The following is a 25,476-nucleotide window of genomic DNA, read 5'->3' as shown; positions in this document are numbered from 1 at the left end:
GGATGCCGTAGACTCTTATCAGACACGGCGTCGGGCAGGGTCCCGGGCAAAGTCCCAGAGGGCAAGCGGAGTCCCAGAGGGCAAATGGGGTCTTGGCTGCGGAGTCTGGGCGGCCTTGGCTCTCCGCCCCACTCCCATCTGGCCGAAGGACCGCGGCCGGGATCCCGTTAGTCCCCACGACAGGGCGATCAGCCTGCGTTTTGCAGCAGGGGGCCCAGGTAACAGCGCCAGAGTGGCCCAGCCGGGACTTGTCCCCAGGTCCGGAGGCTCCTGGCTTCCGTGGGCCCCCAACTGCACAGGTCCCATCCAGGAGCCCTGGGGTGACACCCCCCAACTATTAAAGTCCCTCCTCCCTTTCTCCCTAGCCTGAGCAGATCCCTTCTACCCCACACCCCCGCCCTGCTGGGACCCCTTCCATGCCCCACAAATCAGAAGAGCCATTGAAGAAAACTCGCTTCCGGATTCAAACCCCAGCTGCCGGGTAACCTGGGGCAAGTCCCCTCCCTTTCATTTCCTTCACTGCCAGCTGCCAGCCACAACCCTCAGTGAGGTGCCAGAGGACAGAGATGACTCACTCTGCCTGTAGGAAGGTCAATGGAGCGCTCTTCCAGCACCCCCAGGACCCCGTTATGTCCCCTGGGGTGCCAAAGCCAGGCGCACACACCGGGCCGCCCCGTCCTCAGCCCAGCATGGCCACTCCTGCTGGCAGCAACGGCAAGCAGGCTGCCTCCTTAAGACACTGGCTTCAGGGACAGTCAGGAACCCTTCAGCAGAGGTAGACCGCGGGCCCCACCCTGACTCCACAACAGGCCTGCAGAAGGCCTAGGCCTCAACCCCGCCTGAGCCAAGACCCCTCACACCTCCAGACACAAGGAGCCCCCATGGAGGGGCTACAGCTGAGGGGGCCTGTGCGTGGGTTGCAGGGACAGGCCCCAGGCTTGCCAGCTGACAGGGCCTCTGGGGAACAAATGCTCTCATACTTGGGCCCGGCTCCCTTCCGCAGGCCTCAGCCCACTAGACCCACTAGGCTCCAGGAAGGCAGAAGGCAGGAGACCACAGAGAAGTGACAGACACACCCACATCATCATGTCAGAGGGAAAAAGTTTATTGAGTCAGCCACAGAGGAACAGAGAAACAGACGCAAGGAGGTTCTCTGTGCATGGAAGAATTCAGGGCGCTGCACAGCTGAACCCTGTGCAGGACAGAGGGGCGCGGACAGCAGCGCATGCCACAAACATTCACCTGGCGGAGAAACAGCAGAATCCAAGGGCTCTGTGTACACACAGACACAGACCTGAGGCCACTGTTACCAACTAATAGAAAAGAGTCACGAGTGATACGACCCTTCCTTACGACCTCCTGATAAAATGTAACATTATGTGTTTAACACACACTTATACCATTGCTAAATCAGCAAGAGCTATTATACTGCTCCAACTTAATAAGTTGATAAAAAGCTGTCCTGTGGCCAGTTCACAATGGAACTAAATAGTTTCATTCCGAGATGCCTGGGGAGTTCCTCTGGCAACGAGGCATTTCCAACAAACGGGTCGTTCTGTCACCAGGGGCTGGTTTCAGTCCACGGTGCCCCTGCGACATGCCCCTGGCAGCCCTGTGGAGGGCAAGGGGACGCCGCTGGGAGGGGTGCTCAGTCCTCCTGGAGGCCCCAAGGAGGGGGCTGGTCAAGGGGCCACCTTGAGGTTTGGGGGATCTGGCCGGAGAGTGATGGCTGGCTTTGCATGAGGAGGTGACAAGAACTTTAGGCTGGGTCCCCAACATGCTGTGTGCACAGGCTTTTTCAACCCGGAACTAAACTGACACCTCTCCCAGGTGGTGAAGGGCAGAACCCCCCCAGGAGCTCTCGGAAGCGGGGGTCCCTTACGACAGGCCTGTGGTAGCAGGCTTGGAGGCAGGGAGCTGGTGTCTCTCAGAAGCGGCATGTGCTGGTGGGAGGCGGAGGGACAGATGAGGCTGATTCCGCAGCAGCAGTCCCTCCCACGCTGTGTAGTGGCTAAAGCTGGACCAAAGTTGAGGCAGAAGCGAAACAGCGTGGGAAAAGGTGTCCATCTTTTCTGAAGCCGGTTGTCTAGTGTGGACAGCAATATTTGGTGTTTTACAAACTGGGTCTCTAATAGGGGCCGCCATCGCTGGTGGCTGCACAAACCATTAGCCATAGAAGGGAAGAGTTGGTATCTTTTGAGAGTATTTTTCAAACATGTCACCTGAACATCACCGCCCCAGAGGTGGGAGAGCCGAGGGCAGCGTGCAGCATCCCTTCCGCCCCTCTTGTTGCTGCAAGGACAGCTTCCTGTTCAGCTCTGGGGTTCTAGACGGTCACAGACCAAGTCCTCCACACCTGGGGTCTTCAGGAAACACTCCTGAGGGCTGTTGGAAGCCACTGACCATCTGAGGAGGGCCCAGCGGCCCTGCCTCCCCCCAGGGGACAGGACTGGACGGAGTGCTTCTCCCCGGGGCCTGAAGTTTTCAAGGGCAGGTGTCCAAGAGACAGCACACAGCGCTGGCATGTTCAGTGGCAGGTTGGATGATTCCAGCTAAGACCCCTGCCTGGGAGTGAGAAAAACAACACTCCAAAGCTAGCTCTTTGGGAACGTCATGATGCAGTCTGTCGACAGACCTGGGAAAGGGGTCACAGGAAGACCGGCCCAGCTGGGAGCTCACAGCCTCTGCCCCTTCCCACCAGCTCGCATTCCTGCACCTGGAAACTTCTGCTGTGTGTTAAGGGGAAGCTCATTAAAAGATTCTTTACTTAGCTGACTAGTATAGGGAACAAAACCACCACAAACGAGACCAATGTTCTCCTAGTTTGGTAACTGGTCTGTGCGCATCACGCAAGACTCGACCCACCGACACCCTTTCTGACACTCCAGCCAGCGTGCAGAGGCACCTGGGACACCAGCCTGCACAGCCCAAACCCCAAGGGTGCCATGAGCCATACTCCAGTTGCGTCCTCAGCACTGGATAGCTAGCCACCTTCCCCAAGGGGCACCTGCACGGCCTCCTCTTCCTCTGGGGCAAGGCTGCCAGCCAGAGCACCTCCCCTTTGACACTGACCAGTGTCCCCAGCCCCGCCTTGGTACTGCATCTATCTGAGGTACAAGGTTAGAAGCCACAGACACCTGAGCTGCAGCCTGACCAACGCAAGCTGCGGGCACAATGGCGCTTTGCAGACAAGACAGCCTGCCCGCCTGCCCTTCTCGGCTTCCCTTAAGACACAAGGTGACGACACGGATAGTTTCAAGTGAGTGCAATCTGGAAATAATCTCAGTGCAAGGGAGGGGTTGAGGCTAAAGGATGTGGTGATCTGGTCCTCGCTGTGCCCAGGCCGGGCCCACACGCACTGCGAGGGCCCTGGTCACCCATGCCTGCCTCCCAGGAAGGCAGCTCCAGAAACCGACTCTACTGACCCCGGACCCCAGCCCCCGCGGTGCCCTCATTTGGGGTCCACACACTGACCTGCACACTAAGAAGGGCTTTGCTTGCAAACACCTGAAGGGCTGATAACTTTACGAGTCTACAAAGTGTGTGGCCACTGACTCCTGTCACCGAGGAGCACCTGACAGTCACGCCTGTCCCTGGCTGGCCCTGGCTTCCGGCGCATTCATACTCTGACGGTGACTGTGGCAAGGTCATGCGCAGGGCACTGAATGGCCTTTGTTATCCTTACTTCAGATTAGTCGAGGCTGGGATCTTAAGGGTTCACACACTGTTCAGACAGGGGTTGCGAAGCCCCTCTTCCTCCTAAAACTCAAGTCGCAGCCAGGCCCTGAGACTTCTGCGCTCCCAGCTGGCGAGGAATCGGCTTTGGTGAGCCCTGGATCCGGTCCCTGGGCCTTCAGATGAGGGTGGGAAGCCTTGGGCAAGGGGTGGCCCCCGGCTGAACGCATGTTTGGTGTGGTTTGGGTCGGATCTTGATTCGGGTCAGGCCACTGCCACCCCATATCTGCTGCTCTCTTGCCTCCATCTGTTTTACAGTTGTCAGGATGAGAAGCTGGAGAAACCAGCTAAGACGGGGGCTGCGCCTCGAGGTCCTGACAAGCACAGCCAGGTCTCAGAGAGGGGACCTACAGTCTTAAAGCCACTAGAGGATCAAGTTGCATAGAGTGAGCTGCCACAGATGCCCGGCCGAGGTGAGGAAGCCAGGGGTGCCGCCCCCCAGAGAAGAAGGGCCAGAGTGCCCAGCCCACGGGGCTCCCGCTGGCCAGAGGGCTCGCAGCAAAGCTGGCAGCACTTTCAGTAGTCGGACTCGCCCTGTCCAAGCACGAGATTCACAAGGCCATTCTCAAGTTTCCACACACACAGAAAATGTTCTTGAAGTCTTGAAGTCAGTCCTCTGCGATCCTGGACACCGTGGCCTGGCGGACACACCACGCGTGAGCAGGCACCCAACTGCCGCCCGGACACACACCATCTGCAAAGTGCCACCAGCGGCAGGAGACATGGCAAGACCAGAGGCCCATCAAGTACATTAAACAGTCGTTCCTTTAAATACACAGAAAATTCAAGTAATTTATTCAAAAACTGCTTTAGCTTCATCTTCAAATATATATATATATGTGTGTATATATATATTTGCTCTAGAATGATTATATTGCAGCATGATTCTCATGCATTTCAAAGTACTTTATTTAAAAAACAACTTGAGGCAGCAAAAGTATCACAATTGTCTGACTTTATCCGTGTGAAGTGCGGAGCCTCCGTCTCCTGATCTCAGTAAGCGTACACTGACCATTTCAAATCAGAAGAGCAGAAACAGCTTACTTCTACAGAGACTGTGGTTTGGAAAACATTTCCAAATAGCTGCAGTACTTGCCCGAGTTTTGCTTATTTGCTGAAACCAGAACGACTGTGCGGAACCCTCCAGTGACACGGGCCTTTGCTGTCCCAGACGTATGCTTCCCTTTGCACCTGTCCTGATTCCAGCATCGAACAGGTGAGCAGGCGAGGAAGGCATGGAGTTCTGACAGGTTCCAGCACGCATGTCCCCTTCACAAGCGGGGAGGCCCTCGCACATCCACACGCCCGAGGTAGCCTTGCGGCGGGGGAGGCAGGGCCCACCGGGAGCTCTGCTCTCAGGAATCCCCAGCAAATGGTTTAGAGACGCATCAAAGTGCAGTGAAAGTCAACGTTTCCTTCCCCGTGATGTTGGGAGGGGTCTGGAGGGGCAACCTGGCCTCCTAGGAGAGTCCTTCAGATGGGACCAGCGGCGTCACGTGGCTAGGCGCAGACACTCACACGCACACGTGGCTGGGCGCAGACACACTCGCACGCACACGCAGGAGCCCGTCTGGAGCTCACGCTCCGCCCCCAGGTGGTGCCCAGCCCATCCCTGGGCACGGGGTCTGGGAGCCGCCCCTGCGAATCACTGTCTTCTGCCCAGGCCTCCCAGACCAGCCTCCTCCCAGCTTTGGTGTGCGGCCGCTGCCCAAGGACAGGGCTGCCCTGGGCACAATGTGTCAAACTCGCTCAGGAAAAGACATGTTGTTCTTCTAAGAAAACCACATTGCGGAAAAGAAATTTTTTTTTCTAAAATAATCATAAAGAAAAAGACTCTCCAACAGCTGCGGCACCAGCCAACGTGACGAGATCTGACAGACGTCAATACCTGCAGGCGTCTACAGAGAGGAAATTTGGTAAAAAATACTTTAGTCACTGGCTACGCTACCATTATCTGAAGCATTCAGATAAGACGTAGCAGAGAATGTCAGATTTTGTTTTCAATTATAATTTTAGAAATGCAAAATCTTATTTTTTCTAAATTGCTTATTGTCTATATAAATGTTTTATATAATTTAAAAACATGCAGAATAATATACCTGCAGAATAAAAGAGCTGAAATCAAAAGATCTTTTTCAATTAAAAAAAAATTTCAAATGATTTTTTTAATTATCGAAAAAGTGGTTAGTGTGGTATTTTTGCCTAGTAGCTCAAACCTACGCTGCGACTACTGAATTGTGGCTATGGGGGTGGAGGGGCTCTGGCCCGCACTGCCGGGTCTGCCACAGCAGCTGCAGGGTTCCGCGGTGTCTCTGCTCCCGCCTGTGGCCTGGCCCCACCACCCGCCCACCCGCCCGCCTGCCCGCCCTGTGGAATGTGTGTAAACGGGAGTGTAGCTCAGACCACGGACTCCGTCTCCACCAGTCCCTGCAGGCCCTCCTTCCGCGTGAGCTTTAGCACGGTGGGTTTTTCGCTGCTCCCACCGGCCCCGCCTTCACTGGCCAACTGGGAAGACAGGCCTTTCTGCTCCTCCTTGGCCTCCTCTGACACGTCAGGATAGATCACCAGGAATGTGGCCGTCAGGAAGCCCAGGAAAGAGCCTACAGAGGCCACCATGGGGATGACGCGGACGGTCCCCACTGCGTCGACCACGCCCCCGAGCGCGGAGGCCACCAGGATCTGTGAGATGTACACTTGGCAGGACAGGATGGCGCAATCTATGCCAAACCCTCGCTTGGAGTTCCCAGGGCTGTGGTGGACATACTGCAAGAGAGAAAACATAAGGCGGTGAGTGGCTGGAGAAGGTAGCCGCCACCAGCACTTCAAAACTGGAGTAACCCAGAAGCCTGGAAACACGACCTCTCTTCCATCGAGTCTCTTGGCAACCACTCCTGCCTGAGCACCCTCAGCCCCCAACTCCTGCCCAGCACTGCAGGCAGGAGAGGTGGGAAGTTCTAGCTCAAGGAGAGGGCAGGCGTGGAAGCAACTCTGTCAATCCAGTCGGGACGTGGGCTTCCCAGGAACCTGGCCTCGAGTCTCAAGGAGAGGTGGCAGGACCACGCTCCACCAGGCGGGCTCCTCCTCGCCCTGGTGGTCTCCAGCAGGGGCTGAGGGGCAAGGGGTCCCGTGAGCCCAGGTTGATGCCTCCCAAAGTATAACTGCAGGTGGCCACGTGCAACAAAGAGGCTGGACCCACAGAAAAGAGTGAGCAGTTTCACTTGTGTTTCTTGCACAAACATACAAAAGAAAGCTGCTGTACATCTATTACTACTATTAGCATCTCCGCAGAGGCTTTTTCCTAGAGACAGTGGAAAAAAAGGTCAGTCCATTAAGAAGCTAAAACAACTTTTAAAGCAGCTCTAAATGTGTGTACCATAATCACAGTGAGAGATTGTAATACACCTTTCATAAAACAGACAAAAGCAATAAGAGAAGAGAAGAGCTAAGCAATGTCAAGGTTGACCTCACTGACAGAGATGGGGCACTAGATGCAGGACCCACATTCTTTCCAAGCGCACACGGAACATTTACCAACATGCGTGATGTGCTGGGCCGCAAAGGAAGCCTCGGCTAACTGTAAGGCTGCAGTCACATGGGGTATGTTCTCTAGCCATTAAGGAATCACACTGGAAATCAGTAACATGACAACTGGAAAAAACCCAAATGTCAGAAATCCATCGATGTCCTTCTAAATAATTCATGGTTCAAAATAGAAATCACAATGAAAATTATAAAAATCTTTTAAAAGTAAACACAACATTAAAACCTGCACGGTGCAGCTAAAGGTGTGTGTAGAGGAAAACTGACCTTAAATGCAAATATTAGCCTGGAAATCAGAGTAAGAAATGAGCAACAGCAAATTAAACCAAGACATAACGGAAGGCAGGAGACAGCAAAGGGCGGCAATGAACGTGCAAGCACGCGGACATGCAGCAGGGAGGACTGAGACACCAAAGGTTCTTCGAAACACAAATAAAATCAATAACGTCTCAGATAATACAGGAGGAAAAAGGTGTTATCACTATAGGTTCCATCACATAAGATCATAAGAAAACAATTTAATGCTAATAATTTTGAAAGTGCAGATGAAATGGACACACTCTCAGAAAAACACAAATATGGGCTGGGCACAGTGGCTTCCACCTGTCATCCCAACACTTTGGGAGGCCGAGACGGGTGGATCACCTGAGGTCAGGAGTTCGAGACCAGCCTGACCAACACGGTGAAAACTTGTCTCTACTAAAAATACAAAAATTAGCCGGGTGTAGTGGCAGGTGCCTGTAATTCCAGCTACTCAGGAGGCTGAGTAGCTGGGAGGTGGAGGTTGCAGTGAGCCGAGAGCACACCACTGCACTCCAGCCTGGATGACAGAGCAAGACTCTATCTCAAAAAAAAAAAAAAAAGCATCATACTTCCTAGTAAGATTTAAATATTCCCCTGTTGGGGTTTGAAAGAGCAAACACCACTTTTATGTATTTAGTACTGGAGGTTCCTGCCATTCCAAGAAGGCAAGGAAAATAAGTAACAGGTATGAAGGATCAGGAAGGAGAAAACAGAGCTCATTAGACACAGATGATGTGGCTGTGTAAGCAGACGTCCCAGAGAATCTCCAGATGCACTGAGGATCGATAATAGAAGGGTATGTCACACTTAGGGATAGGAAGTTCCATACTATAAAGTCCTTCACTCTCCCAAATTGACCCATATAATGTGTTTTTAATTTTAAAAGCCCATAAGCTGAGTCTAACATTTAGATGACAAATAAATGGTTAAGAATACCCAAGACAATCTTGAAGAACAACAAAGTTGAGGGATTTCTACTATCAGTTTTCAGGACTTATTATAAAACTAGTTTGAGACAGCTGACATTTGTCCAAGAATAGACATACTAGCGGAAGAGAAGAAAGCAGAAACACACGCTTACATGGAAGCCCAATTTATGGCAAAGATGGCACTGCACAGAGGGCCGGGGAACAGCACTGGGTCATGACCTAGGCAGACACCCATATGTAGGGAAAAAAATAAAAGTCTTGAATCCCTACCTCAAACCACACACACCACACCTTCTCCAAGGAGACTGTCAACCAAGAGCATGGGCACAACAGGAGGTGTTTATGGCAAGGGGGCGTTCCTGCAGTGCTACCTGCAACAGTCCCAACCTGGAAGCACCCAAAGGCCCACAAAGCAGGGTGCATCTGGCCACACACTGTGACATGAAAAGGCTGGCCATGCTGCCACCAGCAAGCACGTGAGTGAATCCCAGAGGAAGAAGCCAAATGTTTCAGCTGCATAAAGTCCAGAAAGAGGCAAGAGTCTGCCTATGCTGTGGCTACAGGGCATTTGAGATAAAGCTCGTCTCATCTGTGATGTGCTCTGATGTAACATACACACAATTTCAATGATTAGCAAGAGTGTAAGGCATCACAATGACTTTTTTCGTAAGTACATGTTGAAATAATGTTTTAGATACACCAGGTTAGATAAAATATGCTATGAAAATAGTTTTCACTGGCCTTTTCACTTTCTAAATGTGGCTACCAGGAAGTATAGGCATACCTGGGTGGCTTTCCTCCCATCCAAGTGGACAAGGCTGGGCTGGAGCTTCCCCCTCGGGGAAACGTGACTGGGTCTGAGGGGACCGAAGGGGCAGGGAGAGTGCTTTTGCCTCCAGAAGCCTCTGGGAGGTGCTAGGGGGTGAGAGTGGCTGAAGGAAAAGACCCTTTGTGGCCAGGGACCGACCGGGGCAGGTGGTGGCTCTGTGGACTTTGGAAGGGGCCATCTCAGAACCGGAGAGGGAGGAGGGCCATCTGTGTCATGAAGCGCAGGGCTCTGCTCTGTGTGGAGGGAAGGCGCTCAGGAGGCTGGAGTTCAGCTCTCACGGCTACAGTGGGACGTACCTGCTTGATGTCGTGGTACTGGCCCAGCAGGGCGTAAGGGCAGTAGGAGATGCTCATGGAGACGATGCCCATGGTGCTGATGGTGACCATGGCGACGTAGACGTTGGGAAACATGGCCATCACGGCTGTGCCGACGGAGAAGCCCAGCGTCCCCAGAACGTAGATCACCCTGACGCTCAGGTCGTAGTTGTCCAAGTACTTCTGTAACAGGGCTGCAGAGAGGGGCACAGGGACAGGGACGGTGGGCAGGTGGCTGGCTCCTGTCAGGCTCCCTCCACCATCCCTCCCTTCACCCCCCACATCCCCGCTGACCTCCACTCATTCCAGCTGAACCCAGACCCGCTCAGGCAGGCACAGCCAGCACAGGCCTCTGGCACATGCTTGTAAGCTCACGGGCCCGCCAGGATGCCCAGTGGCTCCAGCACCGCAGACAGAAGTCAGCCCTCCTTGTCCCAGACCTCGTAACCCGGCCCTTCCTGCAGCTCCCAGGGGCCTTCCTGCCCTGCCAGGCCAATCTGGGCCCACTCAGGGCCTTCTCTGGCTATACACCCGGGACTATTTCTTCTCCTGATGTGGGCAGCAGTGGACAGTCCTGCCTTGAGAACACGCATTTTTGCTGGTTTTTCTCATGGGCACCGCTCTGTTCTTCCCTCACCCTTCCTGACCTGGTGGCTCAGATGTCATTTCCTCTGGGAAAGTGCTCTGCTGAGAATTCCTCTGTTCAAGTGGTGGCAATGCCATTTACCATTGCGCCGGTTGCCACTGACCAAGAGGCATTTACTTCGGCCATCCTCACACCCAGCTGAGGCTGAAATGAAGCTGGCCTTCCCATGTTCGGAGTCCAGGCGGGCCAGCCCAGTTCGCACTTGGCTCAGAGACCCCCGACCCAATTACCCCTGGTTCCTGGTGAGCCTCGCTGCAGGATGGAAGCCTGCCGCCCCGGCCCCACCCCTCAGGGTGAAACATGCCTGGGCCCTGCTCCACCACCGCTCTGATCGCCAGGCCTCCATCCAGCTCTGTGCTGGGGCCAGGGACAGCGTGTCAGGAGGCGCCATTGACATGGGACAGCATCATGGGACCGCACAAGCAGGACAGGCCCCAAAGGGGTCTCAAAACACACTTCTCCTGGTGCCAGCCCACAGCGGCCTTTTTTTCCTAAAATGAGGAAATGGGAATTTCGATGCTTCTCCCCAAGGGACAGTCCTGTTCTGAGGGACCCAGAAGTCAGGATGTGACTGATGGCCCCAGCTTCTAAGGTGCAGGATTCTCTCGTCCGCATTTCTAATCGCTGAGAGTTTTCTGGGGTGCGAGTGCTGACCTGACTTGGGGAGCTCTTACCTGAACAAATAGCACCAGTGGCGGCATAAATGACCAGGCCCCAGCAGCCCATCTTGACCCCGGCGTTGTAGGCTTGCCAGGTGGTCGAGTTCGAGGAGTGCTGTTCCGGAAATGAGACGGGCTGACGAGGGCATCTGCTAGGCCCTCCAGGCCCAGGAGCGTATTTCCCATGGGAACTGCTGGCCGGCTGCTCATTCTAAGAGCAGTGACAGGAAAGTCCCACCCAGGAGGATAGCCCACTCCAAGTTGGTCGCTATCCGTAAAGCATTTCCATGCCTTCCAGACCATGAATGGTCTGTGATGTGACACTCTACCACTGCGGCGAGAGGCGGAGTGTTCTGTGCGCTCCCCTGTCCCGAGTCTGGACTGGTCTGGACTTGCAGAAGTGACACTCCTGCAGCCTCTGCCATAGCCCTCAGAGCCACTGCATGGAGCAGCTCAGATTGGACCCAGGAACGGAGGGACCGTATGGAGACAGGAGGCCCGAGCATGTGCTGAGGGCACCTTGGTTCTCCTGGCAAACGCAGCCACAGGTGTGACCCAGCTATTACCACGGGGACCAGAAGAGCCGCCAATGAGCCTGGCATGGGTGACAGCAGGCCATTATCTTAGCTGCGCTTTGGGGCAGTCTGACACACAGTAACAGATACCCCGTTCACACCAGAATCAGCATTCACGACTGCTTACCACGGGCCTCACTGCAACCCACCCCGTGACCCCAGGACGGCCCCCACCAAGTTCCCAGAGGAGAGTGTGGGCCAGCTGCCGGCTGAGGGTCCCTCACCTGCACAGGAGGCACCCTGCGGCCTCCCTGACATGCGTGGGCATGAGGAAGAGGCCCCCCGGCCTAGCCCGCGAGCTTCTCAGTGACCTGCAGGTGGGCAGAGAGGGCGGCCCCGCTCCGGTGGCTGAGCACTCACCTTGGGGTCCCCTTTGAAGATGACCTGGCCCATGAAGTCGGTGTAGAACACGGCCTCAGCGATGACGGAGAACCAGGTGAGGAGGTGGCAGAGGCACAGCCGCATCAGCTCCCTGGGCATCTTCAGCATGGAGAGCCACAGCAGGCGCACGGTGGTCTCGCCCTCCCCCTCCTCACTCTCGGTGTCCCCGCTGGAGGTGGTGGCCCCGCTCTGGTTCCGGTGCCGCTGCCGCTGCCGCTGCCGCTTCTGCATGTCATACAGGTCACTCATGCTGCGCGACGGCTTGATCAGCACCACCGCGTTGGCTCGCCGGTAGCGGTAGCAGTGGGACCCGAGCTTGCCATAGTAGGAGAAGGTGCTGGAGGCCTGCCTGCGGAACGCATGCCGCCGCCGCCGCACGGAGCCCGACGTGGCCAAGGGCTTCATGTCCACCCTGGTGTAGCCGCCAGGGGCATCCTCTGTGGGGGAGCCGCTTCCGTTGGGGACTTTGGCTTCATTCAGGTGATTATCCAGCAAAGTCTCGTCCTCCTTGGCAGCTTCCTTGAGGAAGGTGACCAGGCGGGGCAGCTTGGTCTTGGCGAGCTCCTGGCTGGTGCTGCTGGGGGTGGCAGGGTAGGAGGCATCGTGGAAGATGGAGGGCTCGATGCCGTGCAGGAAGAGCAGCTCAGGGTCCAGGTCCAGTGCGGGGTCCGGCACGTGCAGCGCCGAGTCACTCTTGCTGCGCACAATGTCCACGTCCAGGTAGTCCAGGGCCAGCTCGTGCTCCGACTGCACCTCGTCCGGGAAGGCAGGGATGCTGTGCAGCTCGCCCCCGTCCAGGGCGCTGGGCTCCTCAGTGCTGCGCTCCTGCTGTGGGCTGTACTGCTCCTCTTCGATGCTGAACAGGTGCAGGGCCACGGACACCGTGAAGATGATGGCGGCGAAGAAGAAGAGCACCTGGTTCTGGGTCCGAAACCAGCTGCCCAGGAAGGTCTGGGTCCAGTCCAGCCCACCCAGCACGTAGCCGATGGCCCCGCCGAGGCCTGTGTGGGAGGAAGCAGCAGCCAGTGAGCCGGTGGCACCAGGCCACAGGGGGAAAACTCTGGGAGGGCCCCTTCCTCTAACAGGGGGCCAGGGATGCCCTCATGATAGGAGTCAGGGAATGGAGAAGGAGAAAGCAGTAGGAAAAACAAAATAAGAAACTGCAGCTGCCCCTGGGTCTGAGAATTCTGACCCAACACAACTGCCGCTTGATCAGTGAAGGGCAGACTATCCCCGGGCGGACACAAGGGCACGCCTCTCTGCACTGACGGGCATTCCCTCTGCATCAGGAGCCGGCCACATGCACCTTGGGTGGGAGCACCGCCCTGCTGGAGGAGCCGGCCACGTTCACCTTGGGTGGGAGCACCGCCCTGCTGGAGGGCGGTGTCAGGGCAGGCCCGGGAAGTTCACTGTGCAAGCATGCGCGTCCCTCCCTGCAGGCCTGGCCTCCAGCCCCTTGAGGCTCCTCAGTGCTTCGGCCTTACTGTGCTCAGTGGTCAGGAGGGGCTGCCCCTGGTTACCTTCCGGTCCTAAGACCCTGCCCACTGCTTCAACCCTCCACGCAGCCTGATGAGGCAGTGCTGACAACACAGGTTCCCGTCCCCTCCCCACACCAGGTCCAGGCATGTTGGACCCCAGCCACACTGGCCGGGTGCAGGGGCGTTACCAGCAGAGAAGGCGTGGATGTTGAGGGCCATGTCCTGCTCCTCACTGTCCACCACGTCCAGCAGATAGGCGCGGATGGGCCCCTCAGTGGCATCGGCGCTGAAGTCCAGGACCACCACCCCCAGCACCGTGAGCACGATGCCGATGGGCTGCCGGTTGGGGACATCGCCGAGGGCCAGACCTGCGCAGAACACACGGAAGGGCGGTCAGGTACTCAAGCACTGGCCAGGGTGGGCCTGAGAGCAAACAGCCACGTGGAAGCAGTATGCGGAGGGGGCACGGCCACAAAACCACGCCAGCCTTCCTGCGCAAGAGAGAGAGAGGCTCTTAGGCACAAAGGCAGTGGAAAGGAGTTGGGCTTTGTTTTACACACTTCTGTGGGTTCCGGGGTTTTTCTCCCCATTCGGTTAGCTGTTTACCGCACCTCCAAGGGTTTACTTGCCCTTGACATTTTTTCAAACAGAAAGGGTTAGAACGGAGCTTTCGACCCTGGCCATCAGAGGACAGCTGCTGTGCTGGAAGCATGAATTCAGTGTTGCTAAGAAGGCCACACACGGTAGAGTAGACACCCACGGGGAAAAGTGCTCACGCCACAGACAACCCACAGGGGACACTGACAAGACTTGGCAAGGCAGGCGCAGGGGGTCTTGCTGGGCCTGATCTAGTTCTGAAAGGAAATGACGCCCCAAACTCTGGGGGCTTTGCATGCAAACTCTCAGGGCAGCCTGGGTTCAGGAGACGTGGCTCTGCAGAGAAAGGTGCCAGTGGCCTCGCCTCACCTATCAGTCCTCCTGCAGTGGGCTGCCGGCACTCAAAAGCAGCTGTCCCCACACATGTCCCTCCTGCCTCAGGGGAGTCTGCCCCTGAATCCAGATCAATGGTGATGGCTGAGGCTCAACTTGGGTCTCCACTTCCCATCAGGGAGACAAGCAGTGCCCTCCTGACAAGATGAGAGGACTGTGGGCCAGGGCCTGGAACCCAGGCCCAAGGTGCTGTGCCTGAACGCAGATACACCTGGCCCGTCTCGGGAGGCGCGGGAGAAGGGCTTTCTGCCCAGGTGGTCCTTGCTGGCCTCCTCAGACCACAGGCAGGCGATGGCTCCGAGGCAGAGGGGCTGAGGCTCCCAAGCTGGCTGCCTCTGGGTCACATTCAGGCAGGACTACCCCCAAGGACACAGTCCTGGGAAGCCACGTTGTTCCCCCCGCATCTCGGTCATGGTGGGGAGGGGAGGACTGCTCCTGAGGGACACAGACAGGCAGGGGGCCGGCAGCTCCGTGCCCAGCAGGCGCCAGGGCAGCCGCACCCCTGCACACAATCAGAGGCATCGCCTGTTGGTGACAAAGCCCGCCCCACGACCAGTGACCACGCGGGCTCTGAGAAGCGTCCCAGGGCCTCTCCTCCTGCCGCTCAACTTCCTCAGCTCCCTCTGCATCAGCGCAGACCCGGGGCAAGTTCCTCTAGTTCAGAAGACAGATTAAGCTCCTCTGTCTCAAAAAACTGTTGCCAGAAAAATGTTTTTAACAGTTTTGCTGGGTGCCCTCAAGGCAAAAACTATTTTCCCACACAGAGTTGCTTTAATTCAAAAGGAAACAACAACCAAGGCGGCAAAACACAAACATCAAACCAGGTTCTGCACATTTTAACACCAAGTCGAAGAAAAGGAGAACAAAAAAAGAAAAGATAATTTCTGAAAGAATGCTGGAAACAGGACGTGGTGTCAGATACGCATTAAAAACAAATGATCACAACAGGAAGCGTTTCCCTGTGAACAGGTTCCTCCAGCTTTCCCACATGGGGCCGGCTTCAGCGCTACCACGGGTGCTTACCGCCAGGGCGGCCCCGGCAGCCCAGCCAGGCCCACAGAGGGTCAGCCTGAATATTCAACATTTTGCTTTTACTGAGTGGAGCTACCCAGGGCCAGGCCCTCGTCTGTGTTGTGAGGACACCAGGTGTGGCCGAGAAACTTACCGATGGCAGAGCCGTTAAGGAAAAGTGCGACGCCAAAGAGGACACCAACGCAGAGGGCGAGGATGAAAGGCCGCCGGCGGCCCCAGCTCAGGGTGCACCGGTCACTCGCAGACCCAATGAGAGGTGTGAAGATGAGGCCAAGGATGGGGCTCAGGAACCAGGTGAGGCTGTAGTACTGCTCCGGAAGGCCTGCAAGGGACACGAGGGCCATCGCACACGCAGGCACTGGCCGGGCTCTGCCACAGTCTGCCTGGGAGCCCCGCGACAGGCAGGTGCCTCCGTGTACATGCACGCATGCGCACACCCCCCGTTCAGGTTGTCTCCACGGAGTAGACTTTCCTTTTTCTGCAAGGCCAGATGATCTGAAATCAACCCGGTCCCAACTATAAGCATCAGGTGGCCAGAGAAAAGCACCCAGGCCTTGGAGGGCCAGTGGGCCCCACCTGCACAGGGCCCAGCCTAAGGGGCAGCACACACTGACTGTGCAGGCACATGGAGGGTGCCCTGCCCGGGGCTGGACACAGGGCTGAGAGCCCCTCCACACTGCTGGTGCCAACCAGGGCCTCGGGGCTGCTGAAGGCCACTTTGAGGGTGGCAGGCACAGGGCCACTGTCCCTTGACACCAGACGGTCTACAAGAGCAGGACGGTGACTGCAGCTTCACAGAGGCAGGAAGGGCCCACGACTTCTGGACCTCAATGGCTGAAAATGTACCACAGAGGGTCCTGCAGCCATAGGGTCCTGGCTAGGGTCCCCATAGCCAGCAAAAGGCTGTTCTGTGTGGCTGCCGAGTGGGGCTGGGGGATGCACCGTAGGTGTGTCCAGCTGGCGCCAAAGGGTTGCAGATGGCACCTATCACGCCCACATTCTCCTTCCTGACCATCCAGGGAGGTAGGAAATACTGTGCCTATTGTAGACAGGGAAACTGAAGCTCAGAGAGGTTAGGTAATCTACCCCAGGTCACACAGCTAGGATTTCAGCCCAGGGTTACTGATTTCAAACTCTGTCCCTGAGTTTACACGCTGCCTCCCTATCACAGAAACCTGCGTGTCCTTCGCCAACCAGGCGGGCACACAATGTCAGCAGTCACAAGCACACAGCAGGGGAACGAGCAGCCGCCTCGTGCAGCCGTGCACACGAGCCCACTCGCAGTGCTAAGCGAAGCGCCACACAGATGACCACGCACCTCTGACGCCTGTCGTGTGACGTCCAAAGGCGTGGAAAGGACTCTCTGCTGTGAGAACTCGGGTGCCAGTTGCCCTTGGCAGGGGGCAGTGGCTGAAGTGGGGTGGGCTTCGGGGCCCGGTGTCTGTTCTTGATCCGGATGGGAGTCCCACGCTCCAATCACGTTGTGCCAATTCATCCCACAGGGGACTTGAGATCTGTGCCCTCTCCCCATGCTGTATGTCAGTAAAATGCTTCCTCACAAAATAAAGGTGCTTGGCACGCCAGCGGTTCATCTGGCTAACATTTTACACTGCCAAAATCCATTGAGAATATTGTGTTGAACTAGCAAGAAAAATAAGCTTGTGTGGGAGGAGGAGATCATTTTCAGAGGAGGAGGGAAGCACCTTTTAAAATTATTGCTAATGTGTTCACTAAAATATGCATTTGGCCGAGAATTTAAGGTGTTTGCTTTGACCTTTGCACTGCACACAACTTCAGGAAGGGTGAATTTTATTCCTACTTGAAGTCAGCAGAAAGGACTGATGTTTCAGGAAGCGAGAAGTCTGTGGAGCATGTCTGCTGGATGGGTGAGAGTTTACATGGCAGACCCGGGTTCCTCAGCTTCACTGGAGCCGAGTCCCTGCCCTTGTTAATAATTATCCATCAGGAAGCCTGTTTCCCAGAAAAGTCTCTTTATCAAAACTACGCAGAGGGCGCAACACTCAAAACTTCAGAAGAATGGGAGGCGGTTGTTACTCCCACCACATGCAGATTGTACCAGTGTGTCAGCAAACCCGTGCCAGGCGGCCCCGTGCAGAGCTGCGGGGCCCGTGTGCGGCCCTGGCTCCTCTGGATTGGGCTCCCAGAAGGGCTCCGTCTCCTCCAGCAGCACGCTGGTTCTCACCTCCCTGCCTGGGAACCCCTCCTGCTGTCACTTTTCAAACTCCTTGAGAGCCATCCACCCACCCAGGAGGCCCCCGCCCACCCTGGGCACGCCAGGTCCTGCATTTTCCACACAGCACTGAGGCCACCTCAGCCGCCCACACGCGCTCCCGAGAGACGGCGCCCCCCAGAGGGCCGTAGCTGCTCACTCCTCTCCGCACCACTCACCCCAGGCTGGCACCAGATGGGACCTGTGGCCCACAGAGGGCTGGGATGCTAGCTGACCCCAACCAAACCACTTCACCATTTCCCGCCGTCCCCTTTCCTTTCTGAAAACTCCGACTTTTCATCTGATAGCCCCTCTCTTAAGCCTGAAGGATTTTCTGTAGTTTTTGTGTGTTTTTTTTTAAGCATTTCTAATAGGAGGGGCTCTGCTGACGACAAATGCTCTTGGATGCTGTCTGAACTCTCTTTATTACACTTTTATTCTTGAAGAATATTTCTGCTGCACACAGAATTCCGGGTTAATTCCTCCCAGCCCAGATCTCTGAAGATGTGATCCACTGTGTTCTGAACCCCGCGGTTTCTGGCAGGGCGGCTGTGGTGATTCCCGTGAGTGTCCTCTTGGATGTAATGATCTCTTTTCCTCTGGCTGCTTTAAAGATTCTCTTTACTGCTGCTTTTCCGCAGGTTGACAATGAAGAGCCTAGATGCGGATTTCTGTGCACACATCCTGGCTGGGCTTTCTGGAGCTTTATGAATTTGTAGAGTTATACATTTCACCAAGTTTAGAGAACATTCCGTTATGTCTTACTTCAAAGCTGTGGAGTTTTTTTTTTTGTTTTTTTGAGACAGAGTCTTGCTCTTTACCCAGGCTGGAGTGCCATGGTGCAATCTTGGCTCCCTGCAACCTCCAGCCTCCTGGATTCAAGCAATTCTTGTGCCTCAGCCTCTCGAGTAGCTGGGTACAGGTGTGCACCACACCTGGCGACTAAATTTTGTATTTTTTGTAGAGACAGACAGGGTTTTGCCATGTTGGCCAGGCTGGTCTCAAACTTCTGAGCTCAAGCAATCTGCCCACCTCGGCCTCCTGAAGAGCTGGCAGGCATGAGCCACTGTACCTGCCCCTGCAAAGATTTTACGTTCCATTCTCTAATTCCTTTCTTTTGAGGTTCCCATGACAGACAGACCTTTGAGATCGTCCCTCTGTTTCCTGGAGCATTCTTCATTTCTTTTTTCAAGCTTTAATCTCCGTATGATCATTTCTATTGACGAGTCATTAAGTCCACTGAGTCTTCTGTCCTCTCCAATCTGCTGTTAACCCCATCTGGTTCATTTTCTATTTTGCTACTTTATTTTTCAGACCTAGAATTTCCACTTGGCTCTATTTCTGTAGCTACCGTTTCTCTGCTGGGACTCCCTGCTCTCCATTCTGAGCGTGTTTTCTGTTCTTGGGCGCAGTTACACACACTCCTCTGACCAATGCGATGTGCAACATCGCGGGTCAGCCTCCACAGCTGCCATCCTCCAGCAAGGGTCGCCTTTTCTTTTTAAAAAAAAAGTCTAATAACACTGAGTTGTATCCTAGTTGTATCCACTGTGACTGATGTGTCATAGACTACACTGTTACATTCCTCTGAGAGTGTCCATGGTTTTATTTAACACGAGGGTTTGGAATTCCGCCCCATCTCCTAACCCCGCCCTAACTCTGTCAGTGGGTTCTTCAAGAAAGGCAGAGTGAAGTTACCCATCCAAGTTGTAGCCACCCCGTGTTGCATCAACAAAGGCCAACAGTCGGGTTAAAAGCGGTGCCAAGTGAGAAACCCAGGCATTCCCTCTTCCAGTTGTCACCTTCCTACTTGGTTTCTGCCCTGAGCGCCGGCTGGGTGTCAGGAGGGCGGGGAAGAGCTGCAGGTGCGACCCAGCCCACCCAATCTAGAGGAGGTGCTGCGTGCACAGGCCTGTCCTGCCTTCATGCTGCCAGCCCTGGGAGACAGGAAGACGCTGGGTCCGAGCAGCCCTGGACCAGGCAGCCGTCCCCACAAGGGAGGCTTCTCACCCCAGGAGACAACAGACAGGGCACTGGGGGAACCGCTGGGCCCAGGCCGGGCCCTCGGCTCCCAGTCCTCCTGCAGAGGCCGCTTCTCCACCCTTGCCCCACAGGCCCCTCCAGAGCCTGGTGGGACCTGGCCCCAGGTCTTCCTCCATGGGGAAGCCTCCTCCCCTCTGCCCTCAGCTGTGACTCCTATAGCCCCACAGCTGCCCTGGCCCCTGTGCAGCCCTGGCCCCGGTCTCTCTTGTGTTGCCAGCCCCCAGCCCTAGGTCAGCCCTCCCCACGCCTCTCTCTGACCCCCCACTAACTCACCTCCGCACCTGGCTGGCCTGCCTTGGGACCCAGGGTGGCCCCTCAAACCACACAGCTGTCACGGACTGTGCCTAGAAGCCTTTGACTGTTCCTCGTGGCCTGACATCGTGATTTTAACTTTACACCCTGTGGTGTCAGGGGCCGTGTTCCAATCCTCAACAGGACACTGTGAGGCTTCCTTTCTTCCTTTCTGCTTAGACAAGCCCAAGTCTGCATGTCGCGACTGGCACTTGGCACATTCTAAGGGGACCAGTAGAAAGGCAGAGCCCACCGTGGCACCACCGCCTGTGCCTCCCACCCACGGTGCTCAGTGCTGCGAGAACCACATGGGGCCTCCTGCTGGGGAGCTCTCAATGCTGGTGTGCAAGGTGCCCTGCCCTGTGCACTTTCCCTGGAAGGGGTGGCGCACCTTGGCACCAAGCATCTACACGCAAAGACAGCTGTCGCTGCTGAACCTCTTGGTGGGCTTGGCACCACCCCAGGTGCTGGCCTGTCCCCGCTGGAGGAACCCAGAATCTGGCCAGAGCAGGTGACCCATGACTGGGGTACACAGGGCAGGAGCATCGCCAGGGTCGCAGGAGGCTTCCCTCGGGAGTGGTCATGGGGTGAAGGCCACAGGGAGCACCAGCAGGTCAGGCTGAGGATGGAGAGATAGGCCAGGGGGCCGGGACAGGGCCAGCGGTGTCTGTGTCTCGTTCTTCCCTCCCCAGTCGGCCTAAAAGTCAATTTCAATTCCAGGCTGCAAGGAAAGCTCAAGCCAATAGGAAGTCAGCAGCTCCATCTCAGTCCCTAGCACCTGAGGCAGCATGGCCACCGGACGCCCGCCGGGTGCCCACAGAGCCGGGCCGCAGGAGTAAGTGGTCCCGAGTAACAGGGGACAGCTCCCTTTGTTTTAAGCATCTTGGCAAGAAAAATAAACATTTTTCATCATATCTTCAAAGGGGCCCTGGGAGGGCACAGCTGCCACCTGCCTGCCTCACGGATCCTGCTCCGCCGTCCCCAGTGGTGAGAACTCGGTCTCCCCGGTTCACGGCAGGGAGCTGCCACTGGGACGCCTCCGATGGGGCATTTCCCAGCCCGGCTCCACACAAACACAACGCTGGGCCCAGTAAATAAGTTTTGTTTTTTTCCCAGGGAAAAGCTGAACAACAATGGTGGGACCAGGAAGGTTCCCTGTTCACAGGAAATACTCACTGTGTCACCGCTCGGCCGCGGGCTGTGTGAGGTCACGGGCGACACTCGGGTCACGTGTGGCGGCTCCTGTTCACAGTGCCGTGTGTGATAAACTGGGACTTTCTGGTGGGGGGAGGCTGGCGGGGGCGGGGGGGGTGTGCCAGGGAGTGGGAAAGTTGCCTATAAATGTTTAACAAAAGATCCGCAATGGGAACAGGAACTTGCATCCTTTCTTTCAATGGACAAAGCTTCCACATAGAGATATGCTTTTGTGCTGGGACCAAATGCCACAGTGCCGTGAAACTCGTGAACACAAGTCCTGCATGGGAAAGGCTTAGCATCCTTGAGTGACCTCTGATGAATTTAAGTCAAGGAACCCATCGGGAGCCACTTCTGAAGGGCCCCAGCCAGGAAAGACACCGGGCCGGGGGAGCCGCGCCCCCAGGGCTCGGGCCACCTGCTTGCAAGAGGGGAAGGGCCACTGGCACTGGGTCCCCTGGCACTGAGGCTCTGTGCTGGCAAGACAGCTGCAAGGAATGTTCCAGAACCACAGGAAGGCCGGGAGGGGGTGAAAAGAAGGGCAAGATCAGGTGCTTTTTCTGAGCCTACTGCAAATGGGCCGTCATTTAGGGTGGAGGGGACAGCAGCATCTTGAGCGTTCTCACATGCGCTGCCTCCTCACTCCGACACCCATGGCCCACCCAGAGTGCCAGCTATGGCTCCCCGAGCCCTGCGGGGGAATCTGATGGTGAAGGGGCAGGAGACAATAAGTTCCTGGGCTTTGGCCTTTCATAGGAGAGGAGGAATTAAAACTTGAAAGCCGGGACCCAGCGCCTCATTTCTAGAGGGTGAGGCAGGGCCCCGAGGTGAGAGCTGTGTGGAGTGGAGCTGTCAGGTGCCCGAGAGGCTGTGGCTCACTGCAAGCTTTAGATGGGGTGATTTGGGTGGAGGCAGCCGTTTTGAAATCGAGCATTCTAACCTTTCTGAAGACTCCATTAATTTGACCTCAGTGGACTCCGAAGGGTCTTTGGACGGGACAGCCCTGAGGCTGGACTTGGTTTCCAGGGCGATGATGCTGTCCCTGCAGCCCTGTGCCAAGTGCCCCCCAGCAACTCCCAGGGGGCCACTGTTTCTCCTCTTCAACAAGGATGGGTGCCTCAACAGCCTGGCTAGAGGCCCCCGGCCAGACTCAAGCAGGACACTGATGCTCCAGAAAGCCAGCAGGAACATTCTGCAGCTGTTGTACTGTCTCAGAGCTGACCCGTGTCCAACTTGTGGGCACCTGTCTTCACTGGCCAGCTCATCGCGCTCGCACCCCCCGCAGCTAGAACACGGGCTGCTCTCTGCCCTATCAGCACAGCCACCCATCTTCACGGCTCTTTCAAACAGATGTTGCAATAAGCAAACATCTTTGTGATGACACAGTGATGTTATCGTAGCTGTATAAGCAACCATATGGCCTTTGGTTTGAGATTCCGGAAGCTTCCTGAAGAGCCCAAAATGCAGTCCATGTCCTGCAGCCCTCGCTAAGCTTAGGGGTCAAAGCTGGCCATACCCTCGGCTGCCTCATCAGTTCCAGAAGCCAACAGCTACTCCAGGCCGCAGAGGAGAGAAAGGAAAGTTCTAATTCAATACATCCCAAACCCATCTCTTGATCTGTCGCTTCATATCTAGACCTCCTCTGGGATCCCCTATCTCAGAGAAAAGGCTCTGTCACCCACCATTCATGCTGGCAGGACCCAGGGCGCCAACACCACCCGCCCCACAGCCCATCTAGCACCAGGTGCTGCTGCCTCCTCAGCCATACATCCCCGTCATACACTTGTCTCCTATCAGCTCCTCCCGCCCATGGGACCTTCGCAGACACTGCTGCCTCTGCCTGAAGCACTCGACCTTCCCCCTTACCTGACACTCAGTAACTGCTTAGTGCTCTTAAAAGAGCTGCACTCTTAGGAGCAGAGTTTTGTGAGCACAGCAGGCTTCCAACTGACCCCTGGTTCCTCCCTCATCCTCTATAAACCCACCCACCACCTGCAGCCAGAGTGACCACCTAAAAACCCACTGCTTACACCCGCCGTGGCGTCCAGTACCCTCACGCCAGTACCCGTGGCGTCCAGTCCTCCCTCCTGCCTGCAGCCCACAAGACCCTACCCTACCCACTGGCTGGGCAGCTCATGCCACGCCGCTTCCCTCTCCATACCAGACTCCAGCCGCCCACCCCACCCCACCTCCTCTTCTAGAAAACACCAGGCTCACATTCCACTCAGGACCTCAGCCATGGCCACTGGGGAGGGCCCGGCCAGTGCCTTCCCCGGGCAGGGGCGGCTCCCCTGGCATCCAGGCACTCCCTTGCCAAGGCCATGAGCTTTAAGGCATCAGTACCGTCCAGGACCGTGTCGTAGGAGGCTCTCGACAAGCACATGGTGGGTGATGGCGCCCGCAGACCACGGCCTCCACCCACGGGAGAGACCCTGCTGCCACTCCAGCGCGTGCTAGGTGGGTCCTGACCACAGACCCGCCGGGTGATGAGCCAGACTTCCCTACCTGCACCTCCCTCACAGCCAGGGCCTGGCCAACGGCAGGGGCCACATGGCCTCTGGGCAGAGATGCTCAGCTCTGAGCTTGCAGGACTCTGGCTGTGGGACTTTGGAGCAGCCTGGGCCTCGAACGTGTTGCCCTGCATGTAAATGGGCATGCTGGGAAAGGTGGGCATTCTGGAGATTAAAGGAGAACATGGCGTGCACAGCTCAGCGCCCAACACTAGATCCCTGCCTGCACTCCTGAGGCTGCGGTGTTCTGATGACTCCACGGGCAGTGAGTTCAAAACGCTGGAAGGATAACACCACAGCACCGCCACACGATGGTGAGCAAGTTCTCTGCAAGTCCACTTACTCTCGGTAAATGAATTACATATCAGAGGCCGCATTAGACTATTTTCCACAACACAGCCGGCCCGGTGAGTAGACTCTTGGAAGTAGGTTTCCCAGAAGGTGAAGAAGCACAGGCCTCCGTTTCTGCATCACCGACTCAAGTAAGACCCACTGTGGCTGTCAGGGCCGGGCCCCGGAGTTCCTCAAAGTTAAAGGCGCTATCAAGCACCCCATCTCAAGAAGGGAGGGCCGCTCCTGAAGCCCCCGCCCTTCCATCAGAAAGCCTCTCAGGACAGAAGGCAGAGAGGGAAGCGGCCGTGAAGACCTGCGGGTGCCAAGGGTTCCCAGCACAGCCAGCAGGGCCTCGTACACTCACAGGACAGCCCTTGGAGACAAACAGCTGTGCCAGATAGAGGCCCTGAGACAGCAGCTCCGGTGGCCATCTGAAGGTCTGAAGCCCCAGGCGTGCCCAGCTCCAGGATGCGGTAAGCAGAGGGGCAGGAAGGGCCCTGGTGGCTGGGGACTGCCAGGAGCAGTGCTCAGGCCAGTGCCGCCTCCGCCGCCCCAGCCTTGCTGCCCAAGCTCACGCTGCACCTGGGGAGGGTCCGGCCGCTGCCCCGGCACCTACACCTGACACTATCTTCCTGTGGAATTAGCCACCGGAAAAGTCTCCTGCCCAGGGAAGTGCAGTGCCGGCGCTGTCCATTTTCTGAAGAAATGAAAAGAAGAGCAATACTGCCGAAGAGCACGTGGCACAGACGTGGTGAGCGCCTTTTGCCAAACTGGGACGCAGCACTGATGACAGCTCCGATGACGTGGAACCAGACCTGCCCCACCCAGGGACCCAGGAACGCGGGTGCGGGGGCAGCACCTCCTGCTCCGGGGACACTATGGTGGCAGTGGCAACAGCGTGTGACACCCAGTGAGGCATTTCCCCCACCCCTCCCAGCCTCTGTCTTCTCCCCTGTGAAATGGGGGAAAGACCAGCAGCTGACAGGCCCTCTCTGCAAACAAAGAACACTAGTGTGGGAGGAGCCACATTCGGTCACGTTTCTAGGGCTGAAGGTCACTCCGGAAAAGAACGGACCTGGCAGGTCCCAGGACGGGGGCAGAGGGTAGGATGAAGGGCACAGTGTAGGAAGGAGCGCCGGAGACAGGGCAGGGGCAGCCAGGCCAGGAAGGCCTCGGCTCTGGGCTGAGTGCGTGGCCCCTCACGCCAGAGGCAGCAGGGACCCCTCAAAGGTGCCTGGGCTGGGACACAGAGGTCCCCGTGAAGGCCACACTGCGAGCCGGTGGGGGGAGGACCATGAGGAGGCCGGTTTGCTCCAACCTAGTACTCTGTGGACCAGATGACCAGTCAAGTCCCCGAGGTCAAAAGCTTGGATCACAAGGTCACCACTGGATCAACAGGGCACATTAGGAGGGCTGCTCCCAGAGGGCTGCGCAGCTACCTGAAGTCGGATGTCATGTGGGGGA

General features: G+C 56.5%; 1 protein-coding gene and 1 pseudogene across 2 annotated transcripts in view; both read right to left on the bottom strand.

The window, feature by feature from the left end:
* Positions 1-1,081: 1,081 nt before the first annotated feature.
* Positions 1,082-2,792, bottom strand: LOC105509029 (annotated as a pseudogene). Its single transcript, XR_001001363.1, has one exon. The product of XR_001001363.1 is annotated as an uncharacterized LOC105509029 (transcript).
* Positions 2,793-5,507: 2,715 nt separating this feature from the next.
* Positions 5,508-25,476, bottom strand: part of SLC45A4 (solute carrier family 45, member 4) — a 43,074-nt gene continuing 23,105 nt past the window's right edge. The window contains exons 2-8 of the mRNA XM_011938125.1: positions 15,545-15,733; positions 13,578-13,757; positions 11,891-12,912; positions 10,971-11,070; positions 9,633-9,844; positions 6,139-6,498; positions 5,508-5,633 (exon numbers count right to left, since the gene is read on the bottom strand). Of these exons, the coding sequence (XP_011793515.1) occupies positions 5,508-5,633; positions 6,139-6,498; positions 9,633-9,844; positions 10,971-11,070; positions 11,891-12,912; positions 13,578-13,757; positions 15,545-15,733 (2,189 nt within the window). The remainder of the gene's footprint in view (positions 5,634-6,138; positions 6,499-9,632; positions 9,845-10,970; positions 11,071-11,890; positions 12,913-13,577; positions 13,758-15,544; positions 15,734-25,476) is intronic.

The sequence above is a fragment of the Colobus angolensis genome, unplaced genomic scaffold (genome assembly GCF_000951035.1).
Source record: "Colobus angolensis palliatus isolate OR3802 unplaced genomic scaffold, Cang.pa_1.0 Scaffold17, whole genome shotgun sequence".
Taxonomy (NCBI): domain Eukaryota; kingdom Metazoa; phylum Chordata; class Mammalia; order Primates; family Cercopithecidae; genus Colobus; species Colobus angolensis.
The sequence above is the reverse complement of the archived record's forward strand: the minus strand, read 5'-3'. Positions and strand labels throughout refer to the sequence as shown.